At 37.8% G+C, this 27,760-nt stretch overlaps 1 protein-coding gene across 1 annotated transcript; it reads right to left on the reverse strand.

Annotated features, from left to right (window-relative positions):
* Positions 1–5,034: 5,034 nt before the first annotated feature.
* On the reverse strand, positions 5,035–27,760 carry ALCAM (activated leukocyte cell adhesion molecule). Its single transcript, XM_039389507.1, has 11 exons — positions 27,596–27,760; positions 25,804–25,933; positions 19,909–20,021; positions 18,958–19,093; positions 18,749–18,882; positions 17,139–17,271; positions 16,400–16,438; positions 15,969–16,086; positions 14,058–14,114; positions 9,066–9,180; positions 5,035–7,376 (listed from the first exon to the last, which is right to left on the reverse strand). The coding sequence occupies exons 1-10, from the start codon at positions 27,758–27,760 to the stop codon at positions 9,093–9,095; spliced, it is 1,113 nt and encodes a 370-aa protein (XP_039245441.1). The 3' UTR covers positions 5,035–7,376; positions 9,066–9,092.

The following is a 27,760-nucleotide window of genomic DNA, read 5'->3' on the forward strand; positions in this document are numbered from 1 at the left end:
TCAGGCACCACCTTTGTCCTGCTCTGCAAGTTTTAGCCTTAGCCAGAATTTAGAGTTTTTCCCATGTGGATGAGCATCAGCAATACATAATGGGTGTGCTATTTGTGATATCTTCACAATAAAATTGCCTTCAGGATGGTGGAAAGAAAGGCTGTTTTCCCCCTTAGAAATTCTCTCCCCTTTGCTGTTTACCACAGCCACAATCACTGTTTCTTTGGCCATGTCTCTACCATATGCCCAGCCAGCAATAAATGGCCATGACTTTTATTTCAAATGGATTTATTAGGGATGGTGAGTAATGCATTTTTATGCTGGATTAGTTATTATACTCATGTCTTGTGTCAAGATCTAGTTGGATGAAAGAACTGAGTGCATTAAAATACCATTTGAGAAGGGTTTATTATTTAATAATACCTTGAAATGCACTTGAATACTTTTCCTCATGTAAATTTATGTAAATGTTTTTAGACTGAAAGCTGAATTATTATAATAAAAGCAGTATTATGTATATTGAGGAAGCTGAGCTGTTTGGGTTTGGTCACCGTATCTCTTGGAGTTGAAGAAGCTCATCCTGTCCAACCTAATTATTTCCACAGATCCCAAGAAAGCTTTTCTTTTTCCTCTCAGTTCATCTCTGAGCTCTGAGTTGAATTGTACTAGTTGGAGAAACACAAATGTTTAAAAAGTTCTTTTGGTACCTGCTGTTATGTTGAGGCCAGATTAGGGTTTAAGCAAGTTCTGTTCCAGGTGCTACTGCTGGTTCAGCCACTAGACCCTCTTTAAAACTTTGGGAGCAAATATAACCTGCTTAATGCCAACTCTCTGCAACTGGAACTAGATGGATTTGTTAATTTGTTGAATTTATCTCTGCCCAGTACTATAGACTGTTCCCTCTCTGGAGCTATATAAAGATATATGGTGGCTTCCTCTGCTGGAGCTAAAGATGGCCACTAAGGGTAGCAGGTTTATAAAGGATTGCTCTGACTGCCTTATATCACCAGATCCAAGGTGATAGCTATTAGCACCTTTCAGCTAGTGTAAATGTAGAAAAGCATATACCTAATGAGGAGAGAGCAAATGTTTGAATAAGTGCTCCAGGGAGAGCGGCAGAGAGAGCATTAAGATGGAGCACTGTATCTGTCCAAGGACTGCATCCTTGGAGGGCACTGACCACAGCAACATTCCCATCTCAGATTCTTTTTTCACTTCTTTTTTTCAAAATTTCCACTTTAAAAAAATATTTAGCTGTCATTGAAGATAACCAGTAGTGAGTTATGCTCCTATTTACTGTCAGTTTTACTCTTCCCTTCTCTCCACACTCCCTCTTTGAAGGACCAAACAATTGATTTCTCAGGCAGAGGCAGTGTGAGAGAAGCTGGCTCACAAATATGACTTTCTTCTGACCACTGATTACTTTTGCTGACAAACTAGTACTTCTTATCCCTGCCTCTAATGTGTGTAAAAATTTCAGTTAAAAAACCTCTGCTTTCCCCCTGATTTTCCTCATGTGGTTTGGATTAGGAAAATCCGGGACCCAGCAGGAGACACAGCAAACCCAGACTGAACTGCAAAATGGATTACTTCAAGTGCGGTGAGTGGGGGTTAGAAAGACATTGCACATAGAATTGAAACTACCTTATCATAGATACTGCACTTGATCTTAGCCAAAAGGCTGAGTATTCCACACACTGGAATCTTGCTAACTCTAATTTTATCAGAAAGTCTGTCTGATCTGATTTCCATATCATGTTTCTTTCTGTTTAGCAAGTGTAGTCACTTTGGCCAGTTGTGTTTGTTGTGTTTACTTTCTTAAATTTGTGGAAATGAGTGTGATCTTTCTTTATTTGGAGTAATAAAACCAGAGAGATATTTTATATCAACATCTTTGAAATTGAATTTGTGGAAATATTTTGTCTATATGAGGTTTTATTTGATTCTTTAATTCATTTCATTTCCTGAATTTAGATTCAATTATATGTTCTTCCTTTTAAATGTATTCTGTTGTCCATCTAGAATAGCTCTTCTTGTGGCAGATGCAAATATTAATGAAATCTCTGATCTGGTGTGTAGACATTATTGAACACTAACAACACAATCTGAATTTGTATCTGCTTTCTAGGCCTGGAGAAAACAAACTTACCTCAGTGATGTACCCATTCAGGTACTTAACTGTTCTAGTGAAAATCTCGAGGAGCAGGGAGGAGAAGGGAGTTTGAGCTGAGGGAAGCATTGTTATGGATTTGTAATTGGCCTCTTTTAATATAAGATTCATTATGTAGCTTGTTATATAATTATTGGTCTATTATTATATTCTATATAGTTTTATAATTGTTCTGTTATTATATTGTAGAATTTATCTGAGTGAGGTTGCATGTAGGTTTATATTGAAAGAGAGACAGCTTTTTTCAAGAAAAAGCATATGAGTAGAAATCATTACATTTAAATAGAATTTAATCTACATCCTTAAATGTAAGACTTGTGCTGACATTCCAGTACCATTAAAAAAAAAAAAAAAAGGCACATTGGTGTTACAAGTGTAGGTTATGGTATTACAGTTGAACCTTTGCAGTGTGGGTTACACTTTTGTGCTATTTTCCCAAAACAGGGAAACTTCACAGGGACTCCACAACAATGGATATGAACATGTAGAAGCCCCAGCATGGGAAGTTTAGTCTGTTTCTACATTTTTTTTCCCTGTTTCACAGTCCATTTCATGTTTATAGTTGTGTTAAATTGCTGGTATTTATCTCAAGGTGCTTTGTCATTTCTGAGCTGGATGTCCTACAAATAAACAACTGATGGCAAGGGCAGCAGAGAATCAATCCATACAGAACAGGGGATGTGGAAATGAGCACTAAGACAGGGAACAGAGGATGACAGAAGCCTTAGCTGTATCACCAGGTAGAGCATAAGAAGAAGTAAAACATCTGGGAGGGAGTAGGTGAGTGATGAGAGAGGTACATTACTGTTTTCTCACTAAGGAACAAAATTTCCCAATAATTTGTCAGGCTCTACCTTTTCAAGATGAAATTCATTACTACATCAAAGTCAATGCCTTGCTGCTAACAGAAAAAAAAATGCCCCTATTTAGAATGTAAATGAGAAAAATGTATGAATTACATTTATAGATATTTAAAGAATTGTGAGTGGCTGGGTGGATGGAGTTAGTCTTGTTTTAGAAATTGACTTTGGCATAATTTGATAATAAGTAATAAGCTTCTGATTCCCTAATAATTTGAAATGTAGCAAATCATTACTGAACGTGTGTGCTGCATTACATATGAAGCGTACACAGCCAAGAGGGGTGTGTGGTGGGTTGGTTGGTTGGTTTGTTTGCAGCCTGTCTACTTCCCTTCTCACCCTCCCTCTCTGGCAGACCACCGTGAGGGAAGGCTGAAGTCAGCCTTGCTCAGCACTGAACTGTGCCAGCTTGAGGATGCTACCCTTTTCCAGAAGAGCTTGGGAGCCCTTCAGGGATTAGAAGCATATAACTCAGTTATACACCTCCTATGTTCCCTCCATCTCCTTCTGCCTGGAGGAGAAACCTGTTTGAAACCCCTGTATTGGGCAATTCTTGGAAACAGACACCTGAATGCAGATGCGTTCTTGTCAAAAGGAAACCCAGAAAACATTTGCACAGATGTGGTTGACACAGGAGGTCATGATCTCATTTCATATGTCATTGCTTAATCTTAGCCGAGATAATTACAGACATATGGCTGTCTAAATATGAAGTCAACAGGAAGGTATCCAGCTACATGTGGTACTACAAGTAAATCAGATTTAACTGCAACAGCCAGCAGCTGAAGCTATTAGGTGAACATCGGATGTTCCCTGACAAAATTTATCATAAAAAACAAAGACAATAAATTTACATTTAGTCATTCTTTGTATGTCTTTGTGGATAAAACTCACATTAGTATCTCAAAATGTTCAAATAATAATCAGTATAGAACTTAGAGTTATTTGTATATGTTTTTCGAAACATGACAGGATGAAAACTCGCTGTCCAGGGAAAGTGTAACCTATTGCCTAAACCATCTGTGGTGCTGGGTTGACGCTGGCAAGCCCTGGATAATACAGGAACAATCAGGTGTGGAGTGTTTGCTTCACTGGCCAGCAGCAGTCAGGTCAGCGCTTTCCCCGTTTAGGCTCTGACCAGCTGCTGGTCCCAGCAGTGCAGTAGTTGTAGGTGCAGCAAAACCCTCAGACAGAGGCTATTCTGTAGTACTCAGAACCAGTACAAAATGTCCCTGATGCTTTGCCTTTTGTTGTGTTGGCCCTAAGTACTTTTTTTTTTTCCCTCCTTTCCGAAAGGCCTCACCTTCTGGCTGCACCATTACAACGTTTCTGTGTGTTTTAATAGTGGTTCATATCCACTGCAGCACAGCTATAGTTTTGGTATTATTGCTTCTGAGGACTCACAGAGTTGCTCAGGAAGCTTGTGGGATGTTTTTGCAGGATGCTGCCTTTGCAGCATGCAGCCAAACCTGTTGGTTTGTTCCAAGCTCAGTGGCAGTTTCTGGCATAGCCATTACAGACACCACAAATCACCTTATTTCCTGACTGTAAAGCAAGAGGGTGGGCTCTCCCCGACTCCCCTTTGCCGTGCTTTTAAACCATTTGTAAGCAGGGATTTGTTTTTCTTCCTGTGTGAAGTAAACTAAGGTTGAACTCTGGTGTGGTATACAAACTCAGATTTGAACAGGCCCCCTAAGTTTCACTGATATGGTAATTTTTAAATCCAGGTCACAAGCACAGACGTCCATGATGAACTCTGGGAAAGTTTTGTGTGCCAGCTGGGCACGTGCTTTTCTCTGAGCGAGTGTTTATGCTCCCTAGGTCCTGACCCCGCGGTCCAGGAGAAGGTCCACAAACCCACACCAAGACCCCTTGGCTTTGCTGGAATTTTCATCCCAGACGACTATTGAGGTGTATTTGCAGGATTACAGTGAGCAGCAGCGTGAGCTCTGGGTAAGCGCCCTCCCTCGTGCTCGTACGTGTTCTGGTAAACTGAGATTTCAGACAAGCAAGTGAAGACATACTTCAGTTTTATTGTTGTTTAGGCATGGATAGAAACATTAATTCTTTTGCACTCTTGGTTCTTGAAACTTGCCTATAGTGAACTCGGAGCAGTGAAAAGCCCAGCTCCTAGGACTGACGATTTAAAGTGCATAGGAGATCTAGCAGAATCCCAAAAGGCGAGAAGTTGGTTTTATTCCTTCTTCTATAGCTGTGGAAGCTGAAGGACTTTTTTTCTTCTCCTTTGCCCTGTATTCCCCTGACAGTGGTATGAAAATTTTCAGCCCTTCCCTATGCTTTCCCTTTGGAAGTTTCCCTATCTTTGGAAGTTTCCTCTCTGTATTTAAGAACTATTTGTAGTGTTATAAACAAAGACAGGTGATATTTGCACACTCCTTCACAGGACTCTGTTACAACTTTTCCCATTTAGAGTCATGCCCACTGAATTTGTTTTTTTCTTTTAAAAAACGTGTATCACTTGGCAGTGTTCTCGCACCAAAAGAAAAAGATATATTTATATATAAAGTAACTTTTTTGTGTGTTCACGTTTTATTTTGGAAAAAGAGGTGTTTAAAAATTTTAGAATTTTTTTAACAAAATTCTAAAAAGAAAAAAATCACAATATTTACAGAGATAACAGAATGGCTTAGCCATGCAAAACAAATTACTTTGGTTTTTCCCCCATTTTACTTTGGTTTAAATATTGACCAAGATTATAATTTTTTTTTTCTTTTTGCCAAATAAAACAGTAACAAATTAAAGTTTAGAGGCATATAACAGGATTTCCCTCTAATATTTTATACAGCATAGAGTTTATAGGACATCTTATGTATTTAATCCATGCCAATGCACTACAGGAAGCTTTTATTAAGACATCAGTCACTACTGCCCAGACATTTAACATTTTACAAATTTACAAGTAACAGTGTTTTCTTCCCCCTAAATAATGCAAAAGTGGCAAAATACATTTCCTAACGTCCATCTTTTTCATTTATTTATTTATTTATTTATTTATCTATTTATTTATTTATTTATTTATTTTTGCCTACCAGTCTATAAAAACTTACTTTTTCCCTGGATATTTGTAAATGGAAACCTGATGTTCTGCTTAATCTACTCTTTCCCTCCATCAAAGATGCCTGTTACTGTCTTCCAGAAACTAACCTTCCAGATAAATTGAAACATCTCCCTTAAGTATGACTTCCTTTTGGCCATTCACCCTAAAACCTTCTCTTATCAAGTACCATTCTAAAAATTCCCTCAAGCAAAAAACATGTTTATAAAGTTACAAACTTGAATGTAACTAAAGATACATAGACATTTCATTGTTACAATTATATGTACTGTTTGATAAATTAGGTACCAGTTAAAAACACTAAAATTATCTCAAGGTGCATTCAATATCTGTAGCATAGTTAACAAAAACACACAAAAAATATATATATTCTATTTTTGTGGGAAAAAATGCAGCTTTGATATGACCACTTTTTAAAAAAAGGTTCCAATTCTGACTGGTATCTCTTTGAAATGACAATTTACAGTACTTTAAGGCAGCGAATAACATAAAGGAATCAAAATTAACCCAGAATTCCAGTTCCTTATCCTAATGCTAACATGAAAGACGACTCATAATGATCAATAAAATGCGTGTCTTGCTCTAGAAGGAAAGGATTATTAGCCACCGTCTGTATGTAGGCTAGGAATTTTTCATAGTGTTCCTTGCTTAATACCCAGACTTCTTCAGGGAACCTCTTTATTCCCCTTCTGGCTTGTTTAGCTTTGCATGGTTTTTTAAACATTCACTTTCATTAACATCTTAGTTTATTCTTGTCACAGCTGTCACCCATCTGCTTTATCATGACTTCAAAGAATGAAAAAGGAGTTTGACATTTTCCTTTAAGACAATCTTACACTGTAGGTACTTGCTACAAACCAGAGGCTTCACTGAAAACAACCAGAACTAGACATGTACCTGCTCAAAGGGTGTCATAAAAACAATTGAAATAAAAACCATTACACTATACATCAGATTAACAGCAACTCCCAGAACAAAGCCTTACAGTGTATAAAAATAGCTACGTAAAAAATTTACATAAAGGCAAACAAAAAGAAATCTTCAGTGCAGACATTTACAAAAAAATATTTCGAACAGAACACAACATGGTGACCTATTATCATGGCTGTTGCCAAAATTAGTTTGTGGGGTTTTTTTATCTTGAGATAATTATGTCTAAAATCCTTTGAAAACTTGGTAGTATGATCTGCTTAATACTTGAACCATGAATAGCTGTCACTTCTTTGTATATGTTTAAATACAATCCACGTTCATGCTTCAATTGGTCTATATGTATTCTCTGAAAATATGAAAGATAAAGCCAGTTAAAGACTTTAAAGTATATTAACCATCATAACTACTCAGTATCTAACCTTCAAATAAACAGCTACATGAACAGTACTTTCTTCTGCTGTTCAATGACATGAACACTTTCTTTCATGACAAGAGTAGCCTGTTGTAATACTGTTCCCAGTAAATCCAGTGTTTATCTGGTCAGTAATGGATTTATGTCCATTTCATTTATGTAGATCTACTGATCTGAAGAAATACAGAGTAAACAATTGCACTGAAGGCACACAATGTTATCTGAACTCCTATGTTAAATAAATACCCCCAGCTAACTTCATCTAATCACCTCAATATCACAATGTTGCAGAAGGTACCAGGAACAGGCAAAAAATACAGACGAAGGCCTAAGCAAAAAGATTACAGAATTTCCCCATAGAATTGTAGTAGGAATGCTGGGTAATTATGCTGCAACTTTTTCAAAATCCAAATCTACTTCTTTTCTACTTTTAAATCATTTATAGGATATAATTTTGATATTCCCAATTCCCTTTTTCAAATTATAAAACAATGATATTACTAGTAAATTGCCTATAGCAATGCTGCATCTCTTTGTATAATGTATAAGTGCTTTATCTAATTCAGTGAATTTTGAATTTTTAACGCAAAACTTGTGGCTTGTACTTTAAAGTACAATACCAGACAATACCGGTATTATTAATGGCAGCTGTATTTATTTAAATAAGAAACCTTTTAATGTAAATATGAAATACCATAGTTCCACTACATGCTTTAAAACCCTACTACCTCAAGAAGGTATCCAATGCTATTTACTTAAGATCCCTGAAAATCAGGGCTGCCTACAGCTTTCCTGTGGAGGAAGTTACAATGCAGCACTACTGAACGGGTACTACTCTCATTTTTAAGAACAGCTGATGACTAACTGAACAAACCTCTGTATGGTCAGCTGGTTTCCAGACTCTTGGGCTACCCCAGATTTTAAATGTCCTAAACTGGCCATAAGAATGGTCTAAACCCCTACTTTGGGTTCTAAGAGGAGTGGCATGTATACATGCAGCAGTGTGTGAGCACAGGGTGGTGCTGTTGGTGCTCTGTCGTGCTCCTGTAATTCCAAACAGAAGTCCAGCATCTACCGAATCGCTGGTGCACAGAACCCAGCAGGGGAAACTTTCATGCTAAACGTAATATACAGTGTCTCTTTACAGGATAAAATTGATCCTAGTAAAAGTATGGAAAATCTAGAGCGAAAAGAATTGTTTTGTTCTAAAGGAAGTTTCATGCCATTTGCACTAATGATGAACAAAGCTGACTTGGAGAACTTGGAAACTGTTGCTTTTCAGTAAGCGAAGAAGGTTCCTGTAAACATTTCAAGTCACAACTTGAAACCTTATAATTCTACCTAAACGTATTCTTCATATATACACACACACCTTTACCACAGTGACACATTATATAAATTTGTATTTTCATTTCCTCAAGTATGTGGATTATCTAAATGTCAGGCTTGTTTTAATATCTCTGTGTGCAGCTTCAAATTCTTAACTGGCCAGAAGCTTGAGTCTGTCTGTCCTGATACTACACCACTCAAAGTGACCCCTCTGCCTCATCTCTGGAAGGTGAGCAACAGATTCCACAAATGGTGGACAAAGGGATGTTAAATTCTGCAATACTAAACACTTACCTGGAATGATGACTGACACATTTTCTCTTAAGTTTCAGATTTATGATTGTTTTCCTCTAGTTTTTTGTTTTCTTCTATATTTCCAAGATCTTTGTCTACATGTTTTGATGCTGTCCTATAATGTAAAAAAGAAGGTCATTTTTGCACGTCTACAGCGTTTTGTTCCATCCTCACATTAATGACACTGCCTCCTCCCCTCGAACGGAAAACTTTGACACGCTCTGTTCTCAGCAGGTTTGCATATGTCTGTAAATGGGCCAACGGCACCAGATCCCCCACTGGTGTTGGTACCACAGGAAGTATTGCAGTAGGGCTCTGTGTGTTTGATTTACCTCTTGAGGAATTCAGAATTATCCTGAGCTAGCAGACATTTAGCAAGGTTAAACCAGTTGTGGAGATCCATGTTTCCTGACAAAGTAATTGTGTAGCTTGTTTCAAAAAACAAGAGTTTGCTTTAAGGCATACTAAAATGTTACAAGCGTGGCTAAGATATCTTGATCAACACAGCAATCTTTTGTGTACTTGTAGTAAATGACTTACAGAGCCCGTGCCAAACCAAACGGAAGCTCTTTAAATGTGAAGAAATTAATGAAAATTCTGACAACACTGAAAAAAATCACACTCTGGTTTCTAGATCTGTGTTAGCTGTGACTGACAAGCTTTGGGCAAAGATGAAATTGTGTAAATGTTTGGGGGGGGGGGGGGAAGAGGTATGCCTCATTTAAAATAGCAGGTCTTCCTTAATGCAAGTAGTGGAGATGAATTAATGAGTTAAGTGCTTAGTTTAGCTTAGCACAATAAAACCACTATGCCATTCATTTAATCTGTGAGAAGCCTCACTGTCTGCCAAGGTGAAAGACTCCTGCAGTGCTGCGATAACATTTTGAAGGCCGCAATTTTTAAAATGTAAATGGGCAAATGTATTTGAGTGGGACAAAGTAAATCCCTTGTGTCAAAGCAGATTATCGTATATACGCATTTTCTCTACAGATAATTTGTTTCCCCTACAGAAAAGTGAGGTCTGTTGTGACAGATTCATGCATATGCTCGCCCTTGCTTCAGGGTAAAGACCCGCAGTGACGCTGACTTGCAAAATACAATGAAGACACAGGTTAGCAGGATACTGTGACATGTCACGCTGACACCATGCAGGTATGTACCTCCCCAAACCGCTGATCTGAACTTTTGCTGGTGGAGTGTTTCTGTGCACATCCTCCATCTGAGCAGAGGCCGTGAGCAGTGGCTACGAACTGTGTGTGCCCTGAGCTGAAGTACCCTTGAGTGGTACTGACAGTTTAGTCTTTGTCTCTGAAAGGCTTCCGATGGGGTGCAAATGCACCTAACCCCCAACACCTCTGGGAGTGGTGCTGAAATGCTGCTTTCTGGGCTGGGGAGCAGCTCTTGAGGTGGAGTACCAGGAGAGCACGGGATTCTGGATCCCAGAGCCCAGGGACTACAGTGAATGGCACCATTCTAAAATGTTTTTTGTTTTAGAGGAGGTTATCTCCTGAATGGCTCTAAGTTTTAATGCTTCAAAACTGCATTTGCCTTTTACGATTGGTTTTAGAGTGCCTCTATTATATTTGTGTAATTGATAGAAAGGTGTTGCTGTTGAAAACCTACTTACTGCAAAGATCTGGACTCCTCTTTAGTGCAGGCAAATTTAATTTCGTGCTGAGATAGTATTAGTAACCTATTCTACAGTGGTAAATTTCTATTGTGCAATAACATTCTACTTTTTTCTGGTATTCAAAACCTGAAACACGTGATATGCATTAAAAGGAAAGGATGTGAAATGCAATGAAGAATAAAATTCAGTGCTTCAGTAGAGACTGACCTTCTGTGATAACTGACCTTAATAACTTTTCACAAATCTCTTTAATCCTCACAAAAAAGAAACAACCCCTCAAAAAAAATCCCTTGTAAATTAAAAAAGTTTTTAATTTAAATTTAAAAAAATGTTTGGTTTAGGCTGAGCACATAATTTGGCTTGTCATGCAGCTAATGAGTCTTTTCCATATATAAGTCACACAAAATTGGAGACAACAGGGAAAGAGATGAAAAACTGAAAGAATCTGGACTCAGGCAATTACCTGAGCTGAAATGAGCTGGAAGCAAGAAAGCAGGATCCTGCACGTCTGTCCTCATGTAACCACTTATGTCTGCTCTGGGAGACTGGATAGACTATTGGCATGGCTCAGTGTGATCCTTTTTATTTGGCCTCTTATCAAGAGTTTTACAGTGCCCAAAGCAGACTGAATCTCATATGACCTGACACTTAACAGCAGACGGAACTGTATCCAGCATTAGTGGTCTTTGATTAGGTTAAAATTATTCGGTGATTAAAGCTAGGAGATGCTGCAATGAGATCAGGTTTTGAGTTTTAAAGTGCTCTATTTTAGTTCTGCATTCAATGAAACTAAATGTCACCTCTATTTTCCTAAAGCCACAACGAGTGAAAATGGGAGACCTAAAGGGCAACACTGTGACTTTGAAAGAGGCGGGAGATCCAGAACTCTTTTTGAAGATGTTATAAACCACTTGCTTGAAATGAGAGTAGCAGCAGTTTTTCATGTCTGACAATCAGATGGATTTCGATTCTCAATGCCCGAGACTGAAATGCAGCTGTTTATTTATGATGGTTCAGTGATCTTGCTGACCCTTTTTTTTTTGTTGTTCCCCAGATAGCAATATCTAGGCAGATTAACCACCTTAGCACAAACAATACTGCTGCCTTTTTTAGTGCTATTTAAATAGTGTCATTAAAAGACACAAGAGTAATTTTGTGCTAAGTTGCAGCAGTGTGATCCACTGGCAGTGCTCTGCCAACAGCAGAGGAACAGCCGACTCTGGCATGGCACCAATCCTCAGGGCTTGACAGACGTGGCTTGGGTTTGTAACAGAAATGTCTCAAAACGTGGTTTCCATCGCTTCCTGAGGTGATTTGAGGCGCAGGACAAATGGTCCTTTGCCAGCTTAGCATTCAACAACAGTTGTTCCTTACTCTTCATGCATTAACTCCTGTCAGCTCACTCCATCTGCAACTCAAGAGCAACTTCTTGATGATATCTAAGCAGCTGGGAAATGTAGTCTGAATGGACAGAAATATTCCTGAGGATTTGCCAGAAAGGGTAGACAGCCCACTCTGCCCAGGCCTGGAGCACTCTCTCACACTGTAACATTATCTGCAGCTCCACAAATAAAGCCCACACCTTCCCGTGCTCTGGCCCTGTTGTTCTGAGGAGTGAGAAGTTGGCTTTAGTTATTCTTTTTTTTTTAAATTAATTTGTAAAACATGAATCATTCTGAGCTAAAATTATGACTCATACTTTACACATATCTATGCTTGCTCTTCAGGAAAATAATTATCCTCAGGGATTCCTAATCAAAATCTCTTTGCAAGTAATACTGAAGTGAGATTTTTAGCTTTCTTTGGAATGTGTGCATTTTGAGAGGCTGCTATTTTAATAGATTTTGTTCAGATACATTTTCCATGTCAATTGTTTTGCCTGTTGTACTGTAAATACAGACTGCATATAGGCGTCCCGAAAATTGTTGTAGGGTTTTAATTTCTGATTTCTTTTCATCTTGCAAGTCCAGGCCTTGCCCTCAACAATGTTTAAGGAAGACAGGAGGCAGTGCTGTTTTTCCTTGTTACCCAAGCTTGAGACAATGACAGGTAAGAGGACAGACATCAGTGTAGTTCTGCATGCTGAAGCAAGAGCCAAGAATTTCATTAAAGCTTGCATCCCTTTTGAAAGGCACATCAGACACTCAACTGCACTGATGCAAAAAATTTTCTAGGAGCTGATGATCTTGTACATTCAAATTGGGACTATCGGCAATCTCCTCCTATTTACCCCAATCTTGCCTTGCACTTCTTCCAATTATTTTCAAATGTCCATCAGCAAGGAAAAAGACAGAGATATTAGAAAAATATTCCAGTCACCAAGAAATTGGTGACAATTTTTTAATTTATGTGGTGGCCTTTTACAGAGGATTTGTGTCATGTAACTATGTCTTTTTCCTGGAAGGGAACTGCACAAAACCCAATACAAATGAGTCTTTTTCATAACATACAGCAAGTTTCCTACATATTTGGATTCATATGCTTGTTTCTTATAAAATATCAGAAAGGCTAATATTTTTATTGCTATGCTTCAAGTGTTCCGTTTCAGAGAAAAAGTTTTGACTACTGGGATCTAGGAAGTATTTGAAGAGTTTGGTGTGCTCCGAGTATGAACAATCTTAAGACTGCTGCTGTGCGTCAACTTGCCCAGCTGAACTTTCCTTCACCAGATTTTAAACCACTTTAACCTCAATCCAGTCTCATGTGACTGGAGATTTGTGCATCTCCAAACCTCAGGCACAAAAATGGGGCAAAGGTCTGATCTACATGCAGAACTGCCATGACTAGAGAGCAAGGGTACAGGGTGCTGAGTGCACTATTTCCATTCCAGATCTTTAATTTCCGCTGTACCCTCAGCTGTTTCGGGCAAGGTGAAAATTTCATAGATGAAGGATCTACTGAAGATGGGTCTCCTAGAATCAGTCAACTGAGGTCTGACACAAAAATTTTAGAAATATGCTGAAGTGCTAAGATATATTCTGTTCAGTGCAGATTAGTTTAAGACATCCTTTTTGGAAAAAGGAGAAATCTGCAGAGAACAAGTGTTTGGCCTTCTGCTCAGATGAAGGAGAAACAAGGCATGCTGGGGTAGGTAGCCTCAACTCTTTATTTAAGAGGGGGTTGCAGAATGTGGAATACAGATGAGTCCCTTATTTATGGGATAATATTCATACTGAAAAGAATATGTGGCAATAATCAGTTTTTCCATCAAGTGGAGCTGATGCAGTGAATAACTGTACAAGTGATTTATTGTGAACATATTCCAAGGCTACAAGTATAATTCCTACTTAGCGTGGATGACAAGACAATAGAATATTGTACAAACCACAACACCAATAACAAAAAAGTAATGTTTTTCTTGCCTCGGCAGACTTGCAAAGTTCTGTGCTGCTGCCTTCTCAGACTTTCCTTTGGCGTCACTTTGGGGATAGAGATTAGTTGAGTTACTGTTCAAGGGTGGGTTTAAAAAATAACTATGAACTGCTGGCCTGTATGGAGATGGAGGGGTTGTGATTAGACACAGGTTGTGTCTAGAGGCGTAAGGTGCTTTTTATGTGCTCTACTTTGACTTCTAGGCTCTAAGTCATAATGAAAACTTTGACAGAATAGGTACTGGCACTCTGCTTCCTCTTGCAAGTATGGTGTACAGAAAGCAGGGAGTATAACATTAGATCAACTTAAATATCCTGAAAAAAGGAGACTGTCAATGATGATGCATCAATTAAGGGGTTTAGAAGCCAGTAACCATATATCAAATATGGAGACTATTATATAACCTATAAAGGTTTGGGTTTTTTTTCCAGTGAACCTCTCTAATCAATTCTAGTTTTAATTTTTCCTCTAAGCTTGAGGAAAGTAAGTGTTGTCCATTTAGAATATGCTGTATGTTATCTCTGAAGCAGAAAAAGTTAATAAATTAGTTAATAAACTCATGCTGTATTCTACAATTCCTGTTAGCTCTCCCCATACTACATAATGGTACAAGAAAAGTTACTTATTTTACCTTCTCTGCCCTCCTTATACCCCAAAAACCCAAACCAGTGAACCAGTTTTATGATTCCACATTCGCATATTCAAAAAGGAACAAAAAAAAGAAAATTATTCTAGACATTATCACAATAGTAGCAAAATGTGAGTGGAAGAGCACTGTATGTTATCCTTTTTAATTTTTACCAAAAGAAGCATAAGCTTTACAAAAACCCCCTCCATGTATTATATCTGAGTGTGGTTCTGTGCTTGGGTGATTTGTAACAATTCTGTATTTGAAAAACTTCCAAAATCTGATCAGTTATGGCTGAAGTAAAGTCCTTATGTATTATCTAAAAAAAGGATAACATAAATGAAAACACATTTGTTCATAGTAAAATCCAACTGGTATATTTTAGATCTAATTTGATCTAATTTTAATGAAAGGCCACAGAAAGAACAATTGAACTTTAAGACTACTTTTACACCTGTACTGATTTGTGCATGTTATGCATAACTACCCTAATCTCCCCTGATAAGAAGCAGCTGTAAGGAGCCCTTCAGAAAGCAAGCCTGCCCTCAGTTTTCCCTGGAGACAACTGTGCAGGGATAAGGCCAAATGGCATGCAGTCATGACCAGCTTCAAAAGGATGCAGAAATGTAGTCACTTCCTGAGATCATCCAATTTATTTTCTGAAGTGAGCCTGTGATAACGAAGAAACTTGAAAGCAAGCAGGCCTCACTGGCAAATCCCGTTCTATGCCTAGGATGGCTAAAGCATATTGATATGGATGATAGCTTCCAGACTTTTCAGCAACACCAGCTCTACCTTTACCAGTTTTACTTCAGAGATCTCAAAGTACCTATGAACAAAACAACTCTTCTCCCTGAGACGGTTTAGTCTTATTCTGTACGTTATTCAATATTTAAAGCAAATGATGAAGACAGTTTCTAGCACCAGCAAAGCCACACAGACTCCCACACATCAAGTTCCATAATTAAGTAGTAGGTGCTATGTTTAAATGCAAGAGCCAGCACAGACTTGGCTGTCAGGAAAGACAACCTCATTACAGCTACAATCTTTGAAAATCTTAGACCCCCACCTCCAGGAGATGAGTCCTGTTACCCATTAGGACAAGCCAACCAGAGGTATCAAGTTTCCTTTTTCTGTTAAGTGCACGTACTGTAACAGCTTTTCCCCACCCATGACTACTGGAATGCTGCAGGAAGGAAAACAGGTGAACGTACACTTCTGCCTATGGTTATTCTTTTTCGAATTTATTATAAAGTTTTCCATAAATTCTTACTTTGATTTCTTCACATAGAGCCAGTAGACAACACCTGCAACCAGGGCAACCAGCAGAAGACCGACCACAATTCCCACTATTAGCTTTGCCTGGTCATTAACCTTTTCACTATTGTCATCTGAAGCAAAGAAGAAAAGTTAGAGACGACTTAGGACAAAGTAAAACATTACACCAGTTCTAAAGAATTTTCATCAGAAACAGGAAAAGGGGTCAGCAAGTCAAAATAAATAAAAAAAAAAGTAGGCATTGTTCTTTAAATGTACTTTCATCTTTTAAGCTTCAAGAAAATCACGTCTTAGTCAATCATGGCACAAGCTATTTCAAATTATGTCCACCTTTGAGGGACTGCAGAAATTGTGCACTGACACTATGTAGGTCTTGAACTAAGACAATCAAAAGAAAGGGTTATAGAGACAGAAAACCATACATACCAGTTCTATCCTCTGGCTCATCATATTCTGGAATACTTACTGAAATGAAAAATGTTAAAATTAAATTAAAGACAATGTATTAGACCTGAACATCACCTTTAATTGCCTATTTACTGCAATGACAGAAACTGAAACTTAATGCAGTGTTTGCCAAACAAGGTAATTAATCTCATCTTTAAACAAAAGTGTTTGTTTCCTTTGTAATATATCCAGTTGAAGAATCTTACTCAAAATCTGTAATATTAAAGTGTGCTACCCTTCCACAAACTGTAGCTTTTCACTACCTTTCATCATTGAAAAGTGGCATCTGATTAAAGTCCAGTATGGCTGATTTCTGTTGTGAGTCAAGTCATACCAGTAGTAATAAACTGGAATTTGGAGACTAAAACATTATGTTAATTTAGTAATAAATAAAGACTTCTCTCTTGTTAATAAAGTATTATTTTGCAATATTTTGTACTATTATGTTCTAATATTATTTTGTTATATTGTTTACTGTTGTAAATAGATAGCTAGCCAAGAAAGTCATGAAGGCTAAGTCACTTCATCTAGAAAGCTATCAATAAATTTTATGTACTACTGATCCAGAGTGGATTTACAATTGCTTGACTTAAGACAAAAAGGTTAAATATCTTAGTATCAACATTACTAAGCAGACCTACTCTTCATTTGAGTGAGATGTGTGGGTACTTTATGAGAAACTATAACTTTAAGGAAATGATCTTTATAGGACACTCACTAGCAGAGACATTCATGGAGGTCACAGTCCTTTCTAGCTCATTTTCTGCAATGCAAGTTAAAGTCACATTTTCCTCAGGAGCAATTATAATTTTACTGGCAAATTTCCCATTAACATATTTTGTTTCCTCTGTCTGAAAAAGTAAAAAATGAGGATTAGTATCCTTTAAAAAAGCAAAAAGAATGCATGCACTACCTGTAGTACACATTGAAAATATTCAGAGGGAAATGTCTTTCAACAAATACTTCACTTTTCCAAACAATAGCAATTGAAATATGCATTATTTTATTAAATGGTAATGTGAATATTTGAAAGAAAACAATTTGGCAACATATCTAGTTATAGATATATAGATCTAGTATAGTGTGCACTGGAAGATCAATGATAAAGAGGTTTTTTTAAAGAAAGGTAACCACATTCTGTATTTGGTTTTCTTTCAACTATTCAAAAAATATTCCAAGTGATAAAAAATTCTTCAAGAAAAACCCAAACTTCTAAGCTATCCCTTCTTTCCATCTTGCTATTTTTCATTTATATCTTTATAAGGAAAAGAATTGTTCTAAGTTTTCCACTTTTCAGCTTTCCAAGTTGTTTCCACACTTAGCATTATTTTGCCAAGCTACGTGTATTTAGTAGCACCTGTAGTATCTGTACTGTAATAGTGATGTGTTGTTCCTTAAATTTGCTGTACATCATTCTTGGATTAATGCAACATCCAGAGAAAATTATTTTCAATCATTTGTATAGCTTCACGACAAATCCTGCCCTATAGCTTCAAGTAAATGGACACATTTTGACAGCTATACGTAATTTCTGTAGGCTTAAAGCAAAACCTATTTGAAAATATATAAGATTTCATTTGAAAATGAAATCTACAGGAGCACTGTGCATTGTACTTCCAGTCACTGAATGTTTGTAGAGAGGTCTCATTTATTCTTCCTGCTAAGGCAAAACGTAGCAGTGCTTTGCATGGGATGCGGTAATCAATACCAAAATACTTCAGTTTGGTTGTTTTCCAGGTATTTTCCCTGCTATATATGGGTACTTCTTATTTATCCCTCAGGATGAATGCATTACCCTTCTGTTTCCAGTGAGAAACAACAGGCATAACCATACAAAAGCAACTATAAAAATTAGGATAAAAGCTGCAAACCCCATAAGGAACGATATTGAATGTAATTTCTGACTCATACATGCCACATTTCATTGCATTTCACCCAGTTAATGCCTACAGCAAGTACCCATTTGCTTTCTAATATAAGTTCTATAGTTCCACCAATATTTGCAAAGTCTTTATGCAATGGCAAAATCAGCACATTAGACTAAGTACCTTCACTTAAAAAAAATGCATATTTCATTTGTAACCTTTTCCTTCCAGTTTTGGCTTGTAGCCAGTGAATCTCCTTTGCCTCTTCACCTGCTCTATTCAAAAAACCTTTATCATAAAAAAATCATCCTTGTAAGGACCATGTAGCTACAGCTACCACTTAACCTTCTTTTAGATAAATGAAAAAGACTTATTTTCTTCAATCTCGCTACCTGAAAAATGTTCCTTGATTTTAATTTGCACACTATCTTTTGGTGAATAAAGTAATAAGAAAGATACTTGCTTTATTTATGATGCTTCCAGTACCAGTAACTGTCCACTGCACTGCTGGTTTGGGGAAACCTTCCACATGGCAGATAATTGTTTTAGACATTTTATTTGTGTTGGTTTTCTTCGTCATTTTGATTTGAGGTTTTCCTACAAGAACAATATTACAGTTAATCCTTTTGTTTAAAAAGAACAATTAATCATCATAACTATCTGCTCACTTACCTTCCACAATAAGTTTAAGTGTCTGTCTTTTCCTTAATCCTTCGACCTCCTGTAGAGTAGTTTCGCAGACGTAGTTTCCAGCATCTTGATACTGAAGACTTGAAAATGATGGACTTGTTTGCATTCTGGTATTGTCCTGATAAGTAAGGAGTTAGAAGTGACAGAGATTAACTCACGATACATTAATCCCTAAATTAAAAATATTACTACTTTCAACAGAAGTTTTTGCATGCTTTGGCAAATTGGAGCCTTACTCTTAAGGTGTTTCCCCATTAATAATTATATTTCAATATACAGCATGAAAAGTGGAAACTACTGGAGATTTATGCAAGTCACCTCCCTTCTTCTTGAACAACTTTGCTTTCAAAAGAAGGGCAGAGTTATTAGCTCTGAGCTTTCCTAGTAGATTAGCCAAAACCACTACAGGTACAAACTGTTTGAAATGCAAGCAACTCCGCTCCGGGCCAGGCTTCTGAGATCAACATATGCTCGTAAACAACCATCAGACATCATTATTTTAAGTTTCCAGCACTGCAGATTTGGTACCAGCCACTCAACACCCAGTGCTAACATCTGATCTCTCAGCCTGCTTTGTCCTTTTATTATGTTTATTGGAAACAAGATCAAGCTTGACTCCCGAGAAAACAATGCACCAATCCCTGATTCTCAAAGGGTCTTCTGAAGTCTATTTCAAAAAAGTTATGTTTGTGTTACAGTATGCATTACTTCTTTACATTTGAAAACTGAACTGATAATTACAATAACTGATTTTCAGTCATCACTCTGAGTGAGTAGCTCTCATTTTAGCCATATGCATAAGACCCATTTTAACAATATTCTTTAAAAAGCCCAATGAACAACTTCCTTCCTTCCTTTCAAAACACTGAAGTGGCAGCAATAATATGAAGAGGTGAATACTCAGATGAAGCATGAAGTAGATGAATTACTGACCTTTATCCAAAACACAGTTGCATTTCTACTAGAAGAAATTGTGCATGACACAGGCAGGGCCTCTCCAATCTGTTTTGTGACTTCTCCACTAGGAGTAAGCTGCAAATCCAAATCTGGGATAGAAAGAACATTTGTCAAAAGTTAATCTCGGAAAGCCTGGCCCATTTCAAAGGCTTACCAAGAAAAGAAAATGTGACTAATTGCACTCATTAAATTCAAGATTTCACTTCTTCAATAAAATCTAAGTCAATTTTACAAGTAAGGGAGATGAGAGAATTATTCTAAAATAGGCATTGCAGAACATTCATATTTTTGCTGTAATTATAGGCTAAAAGGAAAAGCAAAACCTCACTAATCACTAGACAAATGGATACATTTTTTCACCTTGTACTGCTGAAAGAATGACAAAATAGGCACAAGAAGCTGAAGAAGTACTTCACACAGCAGTATGTGCATCTTGAAAGGGGAAGCACAGACTCCTGTGAGGGTAGCTTGGTATGGGCCAGGTAGAAATACATCTTCAGGGGAGAACTAATGCAGGTGGAGACAGGTTAACCTAAATAGTAAGTGTCAAGAAAAAGACAGGAGGACAAGGGGTAATTTCCTTTAATCTGATAAAACAAGATTATTTTTATCCTCAGAATCTGGAGGGGATGACAGTGGTCAAACAGAGGGTGCATGAGACATGATACTGACTGAAGTGAGAAGTCTGAATTATAGGTTTGGGGGGCTGCACGTGAGGCCCCTTGATTTATTTGTTCTCATTTGTAACTTAAAATGCTATTTTTGTGTAACTCAAAAGAGTCCAAGCTCTGCCTGACATGTTTAAGCTCCAGGGAAATTGCAGTCATGGATAGCTGTGTTTGACATAAGGCATGGTGAGAGCCAGTAACAGACACGTCACAAAACACTGCTCTAGGTTTTTCTTAGTATAAGGAGTTGGTGGGCTGGCAATGTTGGTGGTATTTTTTGTTTGGTTGGTTGTTTTGTTTTTTGTTTTTTGGTTTTTTTTTAAAAGAAAATCCCAAACTGAAAAAAAAGAAGGGTTTGCCAAGCTAAATCTCTGTTTTGCTTCCCCTCTCACAGTGCCTTGCCTGAAAGCCAAGTTGCCTGGTCAAATGACTATCACAGATGAGTGCACATACACACACACACACATACATGTGCAGTCTCAAATGCACACATGACTTCATCGCAAATAGAGAATTTGCTGAAAAAGGATTGCAAAGCATCCTTTCGGTTTTTAAGCAGAGCTGAAAAAAAGCTGCAGACAAAAATCACAGTTGCTACAGGAAAGTGAGTTTTCCATAACAAAACACTGAACTTCACTACTGGCTTCATTCAGTGGTTGCCCTGGGAACACCACTATAATTAAAGGTAGAACTTGAGGGAACAACAAGGGTTCATCCTGTACTACTAGTCCGTATTATTATTTTTGTTACGAGCCTTATGTCTAGTCCAAGGGGCCACAAGAACTGTACTTTCATCTGCAAATGAATCAAAGATCTTGATGAAGAGATAAAATGGCATCTTGTTTCTTGTATTCCTACAGGGATTTCTCCTTCTGCCTCCTGAAAGTAGTAAACGCAACCAAACTACGTTACTGTGGCTTCCAGAAAACAAAAACAGAAACAAAGACAAGACTCATCCAGTGAGATAGTGTATAGATTCCAATGGTGTACGGGATGTGTTTCTTCTTGCTGTTACTCTTAAGCACATCTACTAAGGCAGAGGGGTGGTTGAAGAAAAAAGCTAAGATTTTTTTTTTTTCCCCCTCAAGGTGAATTTCCTTCAACATCTACTTAAACCCTTTGTTCTCTGAAGCAGGACAGCACTTCAAACCCGAGATCACCAAAGACCATACGGGAGGCATTCCTCTCACATACACCATAAGAAACAGAAACTCCTGAAATTTTTTGCCTTCATCTCAGGCAAGACTGACACTGAGCCCAGAGCAATCCTTCAGCCCAGTACTCCTCCAGGGTAGTATGCGTGTGCACCCCCAGCCTTTTTTTGCGGTATAACTGAGAGTACAGTCCCTCTCACACAGTGGTCTTGGTTGCTAAAGAAGTTCAGGAAAATTTACACTGTATGAGACGAACTCCATAGCTCAGAGCAGTATTTGCAAGGTGATTTATGAGGCAAGTACAGAATTAGGCTACTGTTTAACATAGGATCCCCTCTAGGAACTCTACATGAGCAATTTGATTTGGATTAATATTCTGCCAGTTTATCTATAGGGCTCACAAAGAAATGTGATGTAGATACTTTTACCTCTCTACTTTTATGCTCTATTAGTAAGTAATCTCTGCTTAGTACAGAAGTATGAGGAGAAAATATTTCTTGCATACATTAGACTGTCAAAATTAAATTTTTGTTTTCATTGAAAGAAAAACTTTTCTGCAAGAATTTTCTGTACATTTCCTGTTTGGCTTTGAAATGTTCTTCAGAAACAAGCTTCTCATCAGGCAGCATTTTCAATATATGCTCGCTCTTAATGTGGTCTCACTTGAAGTCTTGCATTGATTTCAGTGCTGCCTTTGCATACCAAGTAGTGCAGGGAAAAGACATATAGTGCATTCTGCACACGTTACCACATCATGTGAGAGAGATATGGAATTATTGTGGGGAAGACTGGAGCATACGTTTCAGTTTTGAAACTCTGTGGCACATACAGGACAGACTCCCAGCATTTAACAGAGACTTCTGATGGAATACTGTGCTACAGCTGGGAAAACTATGCACAACACTTCCCTGTTGTCTGAACTCCATAAATACACTAGCAGAAAACCAGAAACTTCTCCTAGTATACTGAGAATCGATTTTTCCATGTAACATTCAAAAGGTGATTTCCCCTGTATTTTCAATGACTTTACTGAAAGAAGAGACAAGACAAGACAAGGCTATAAAAATATCTATAGAGAAACATAAATCCTAAATTTCTAAACCCTTTAGTTTACTGGAAGGTTTGCAAAACTATTTCCCCAGAAAACACATTTTAGCAGAAAGGAAAGCATCACAAAGAAGAAATTCCACAGACCTCTCTACTCCATACTGAGTTCTACATGCAGAAACAATTAGAGAATCATAGAATGGTTTAGGCTGGAAAGGACCTAAAAGATCATCTACATCCAGTACCCCTGCCATGGGCAGGGACATATCAACACTAGACCAAGTTGTTCAAATCCCCATAGCAATAGGTAATGAAAAGAGATTGTGGGCTGAGAGTTGCTTCTTTATAACTGAGGAAAAGTACACCTGTCCTCTATTGTTAGTTGCTTTCCTTGCCTCACACAGGGTGTGCTTCTCTATCTAAGTCGTTGCAAACACATTTTGCCCTGGCCTGTTACTTCCTGGCCTCTGCCAGTTTTACTTATCTGATGATCCTGGATGAACTCATTCAAGGATCAGAGCCGGCAGAAAAATTACAACACAGCGTAAAAAAACCCAAACTCACAATAAATCCCGTTCTGTTGCTCCCTCTCTTGAGGGACACATCATGCCAACTGCAAGCACTCAGTTCTGCTGGACTTTACCCTGGGACCCGGCTGCACAAATCCTGCTCTGAGGGACAAGAGCTTGAGTTGTCCAGTTTGTCCTTTATATTCTGTGGATAAGGTAAGAGAATCTTTCGGCCCCCCCTGCAATTTTCTTCATAAATAAAGTATTTCCCTAAACATTATGGGTAACTCAGATGCTTTACTGTAAATTTTCAGCTTTCCGCGAGTCTTATAATTTATATTCACCTTGGAAAAAAAGAGCTCAGTATTCAGCCAGAATATTTTCCTACAAAAATACTTGAGGGCTACGACAGGACAATGTTTTTTCATACCAGCAAGAAGCTTTTCCTACCTAGACACTGAAAGGAACCAGTGTAATTATAATCCTCAATAAAATTTGTTTGTGAAAAAACACTACATTGAAAATATAACGAATTACTATAAATAGTTTCCCAGATTAAAACCAAAATTATTATACTGTTGCCTTCTTGTTGTGTTCATGGTTTTGGGTTTCTTAAAAAGAAAATAAAAAAGCTAAAATGCTGAGATTGGATGTGAGGAAATGGAAAGCCCTGACTCCTAATCAAGGCTTTTTCAGGTGTAACAGCATAGACAGAAATATTCATCTATATGTGGAAAGGTAAGCAATAAAGCAAAAGAGGGAGAAAAAGTAGGATTTGATAGGCATTAGTAAGTATTATTTGAAGGAGGAAAAAAAGTGCTGCAGAAAGGCTTTAGACCAGCATAAGGCAAGACACCAAAATACCTTAAAGACGGGGCATTGTCTGGATATTCAGGAATTACAGAACTATTCCAGGCCACTGTGCCTCAGTTAAACAACAGTTTTATTGCAGGTAGCGGTATTTTGGAAAAACAGAACATAACAAAGTGAATCCTAAATGAAGAGAAGCAATAGGGTGCTAGAGTGTACCTATGAGTTCCGAGTAGCTGCGCTAGCTGCCAACACTGGAAAGACTTGTGCCAAGAAAATACATGCTTCTCTGGCATACTAAAGCTCTTCCAACATGCAGAGAAAATAGAGAAAGGAAAACTGGCTTGTTATAAATCACTTGGAGCTGAGGAAGCCATTCTTTAGAATAACTATTTATCAAAGTATAGGTAGACACTTGGAGTAAGATAAAAGGGTCAGTTATACCAGAGCAAAAGACCAGCAATCTACTTTTGATATTGGGCAGTTAAGAGGTAGTAGTACAGGGCTCTTTTCAGATCTTACACACCCAACTCTTGGCAAAAAGGGGGGGGGGGGAATAGGATGACAGTGGATGATCGTATTAAAGGCAAAATATTCATTAAATGGAATAGTGTAATTATTCATGTACAGATATATTACTCTTGGGCACATGTTGTGACTCTGGGGGATGGTCCTCTGCAGGGCTAGGGGTTGGGCTCAATGATCCTTGTGGGTCCCTTCCAACTCAGCATATTCTGTGATTATGTGATATTATGCATGTATTGTAACTCTTTCAAGAAAAAAAAAATCAAAACCAAGTGTACAAACATGAAATTTCTTTTTATGTAAAGCATAACTACTGCAGAAGCCTTTAAACTTCATTATCTATCAGATCCCTCTGAACCTGTCAACTACTAAAGGTATTTGTGCTGCTGTGAAGACTACAAACCATCAATGTTTTTAGGGAAAACCTACTACCACTAGCCTGAGTCTCATTTCACAGCCTGTGATAGCAGAGCAGAGTTTGAAAGAGTTCCTGCTCTTGTTTTCTCACATAAAGAGATTAAAAGCAACCATTGCTTCAGTGGTTCAACGAGTTCAATGGCTGCTTTTGAAGTGCTGCTGATAGTATGAGTAAATACTCTAGTATCCAGCTAAAGAAAATTTACTGAGGTCTGTAGCTGTCATGATTCTGGGAAAAGTAAAAGAAGCAATTTTTCCTATGTGAACAAAATGACTTCCTAAGTCTCTTTTCTACACTCCTTACACGTTACCTTCATTGAGGTAAATACGAACTTGGCTATGAAGAATGACTTTCAGTGATATCACTGTGGATCAGCTTGGTGTTTGTGTGCATTCTAAGGCACAGCTGGAGGAAAATAATCTGCCACGTATATGTTCACATGAGTGATATATAAAATACCAAAATTCTCACTGTATGTGACAGTGCAATAATATCATATACTATACAAAAGTTACATAAAGTGAAACTGTATCTAGGCAAATGAATACAGAAAGTTAGGATTTTCAAACAGAAATACATTAGAATAAAGAAAAATGACCAGACACTACTTCAAACCAACTGCTTCACTCAGTTCTCCTGTAAGCAACTGAACTAATCTACCTAACTAAGCAAAGAGGGCATTCTGGAAGGTCCAAGATCAGTTTGTATCCTAGACAGGAATGCAAAATGCAATGACTTACAGTGCACAGTGATGGTGGTTGAATCCATCATGCTTTTGTCAGTCAGAGAGCATTTGTATTCTCCTGTTGCATTCCGCCTGACATCTGTCATTACGTAAGTATCTGAGCTCCTTATACCTTCTGTTTCTCCCTGCAGATGGAAAACAAAACATTTATTGTATATGGGCCTGCTAAAACCATTAATTTTTGTTGAGGATTTTTTATTATAAGAATGATGAAATACTCCAAAATACACACACTGAAGTGGAACTACCTGTTAAATATAGTAAGGTTTACTTCCTACATGACAACATAGCTAAAAAAACACCTACAAGCTTACTCTTTTAACTGAATGACTAAATCATTTGTAGAGGACATTAAAATACAAAATTTGAAAGTTTTGCAGAAAGATACAGTCTACGAATAAAAGTGTTGCAGAAATCAAAGCAGCAGAACAGTTTGTGGTTTTAAATCTGATTCTGATATATTCAGATGAGGAAAAATCATTAAGTGAACTGTACTGCATTACACACCTTGAATGGCACAAGCAAACCTTGCTTTATCCACATCATGATATAGAGCCTGTTGGGATATACAATACTTCCTATGCAGTTATCTATAGACACTGGTGTTTTGAATTAGCCAGCAAGTGTTGCTTTCTGGCTGTCCAGTTCCCCAGTTTCCCCCTGATTACAATGGACAGACAGATCAGCTTTAAAACAAGCACAGACTGATACCTTAATTCCTATCTCTGAATCCAGAGAGAGATTTATAATACCCATGAGTCTTGCAAAGAAATCACCAACTCCAGCTCTCCTTGAGAAAAAGGACTAGTATCGGGTACCAGGGAGAAGATAAGACAAACTTGGGTGTTTAGCTCACTGACTGCGATAGTGGAGGAAGGAGAGATACCATACACTTTTTTCCTGGCATTTAGTGAGTTCTTAGGATGACTAAATGGCCGTTCTGAGATAAGAGGATTTCAGCTCGCAGTTTCCCTTGCTGCTCTTCAGCAACTCAAACATGCCAGGAGTCCAGAGTAGATGACAATTATGCTCAAATGGTGACATGTTGGTTTTGAAATACCTGAAAACATGCCACTTCTTTTGGCTTCTCTCAAGATCAGCTCTGCTCACTACTGCAGTAGGAACAAATAAGGGATATAATATAGGAGCAAGAAGCAGGACATGGGAAGCAGGGCCAGAAGTCTTGGAATATAAAGCCACATCTGTCTGTGGATTTCACCAATACTAAGAAGATTAATAGTAACAAAGCTTTTATTTTTCTCAGTCTGTGTCTTACAAATTTGGCAGATTTGTTCTCCTGTGCTGTCACACACATTAGTTTTTGTGGTTTTATGCCACCAAACAATTCATTAACTGAAGAAAAGAAATTGCACAAAGATTCATCTATGAAAGTCCAAAAAATAGCTGTTAATTTCCTGTACTTTCACTGCTGGATTTTTGTTATGACAACAGATGAGATAGTTTTCTTTAAGATGCTAAACTGCTGTCATCAAAGCTGTTTATTAAAGTATATAATGATGGGAAATGAAGCCTCGTAATTTTTAGTAGGGTCTAACTTCTGAAAAATTCAGGTGGGCTGTGGGGAAGGAGCAACTTTTTTTCAAAAAACTGAGGTGAGGCGTTCTCAGAGTCTGATATAATGGCCAATGTCTGTCGTCAGTGTTTGTCGCATTGAATTCCTTCCTTCATTTGTTATAAAATCACATATACACTGACACGTAGCAATGTCTGTAGGAAGGGATGATACAGAATATTTCACTATGCACTGACAGCAAGGCAGGACTTACTGGAATGTAAAACAGGAACTCCTGTGGAGGAGGGTTGCCATTTCCTGAGCATTTCAGAGTGATGTTATCGCCTTCTTTAATGGTCCTACTTTGTGACAGCACTTGAATAGTCACCTTCTCTGTTGGATCTGTGAAAATAATGTACACATTTAATAGCTTCTGCAT

This window comes from Pipra filicauda, unplaced genomic scaffold (genome assembly GCF_003945595.2).
Source record: "Pipra filicauda isolate LSUMZ 115617 unplaced genomic scaffold, ASM394559v2 scaffold733_size125021_pilon, whole genome shotgun sequence".
Taxonomy (NCBI): Eukaryota; Metazoa; Chordata; class Aves; order Passeriformes; family Pipridae; genus Pipra; species Pipra filicauda.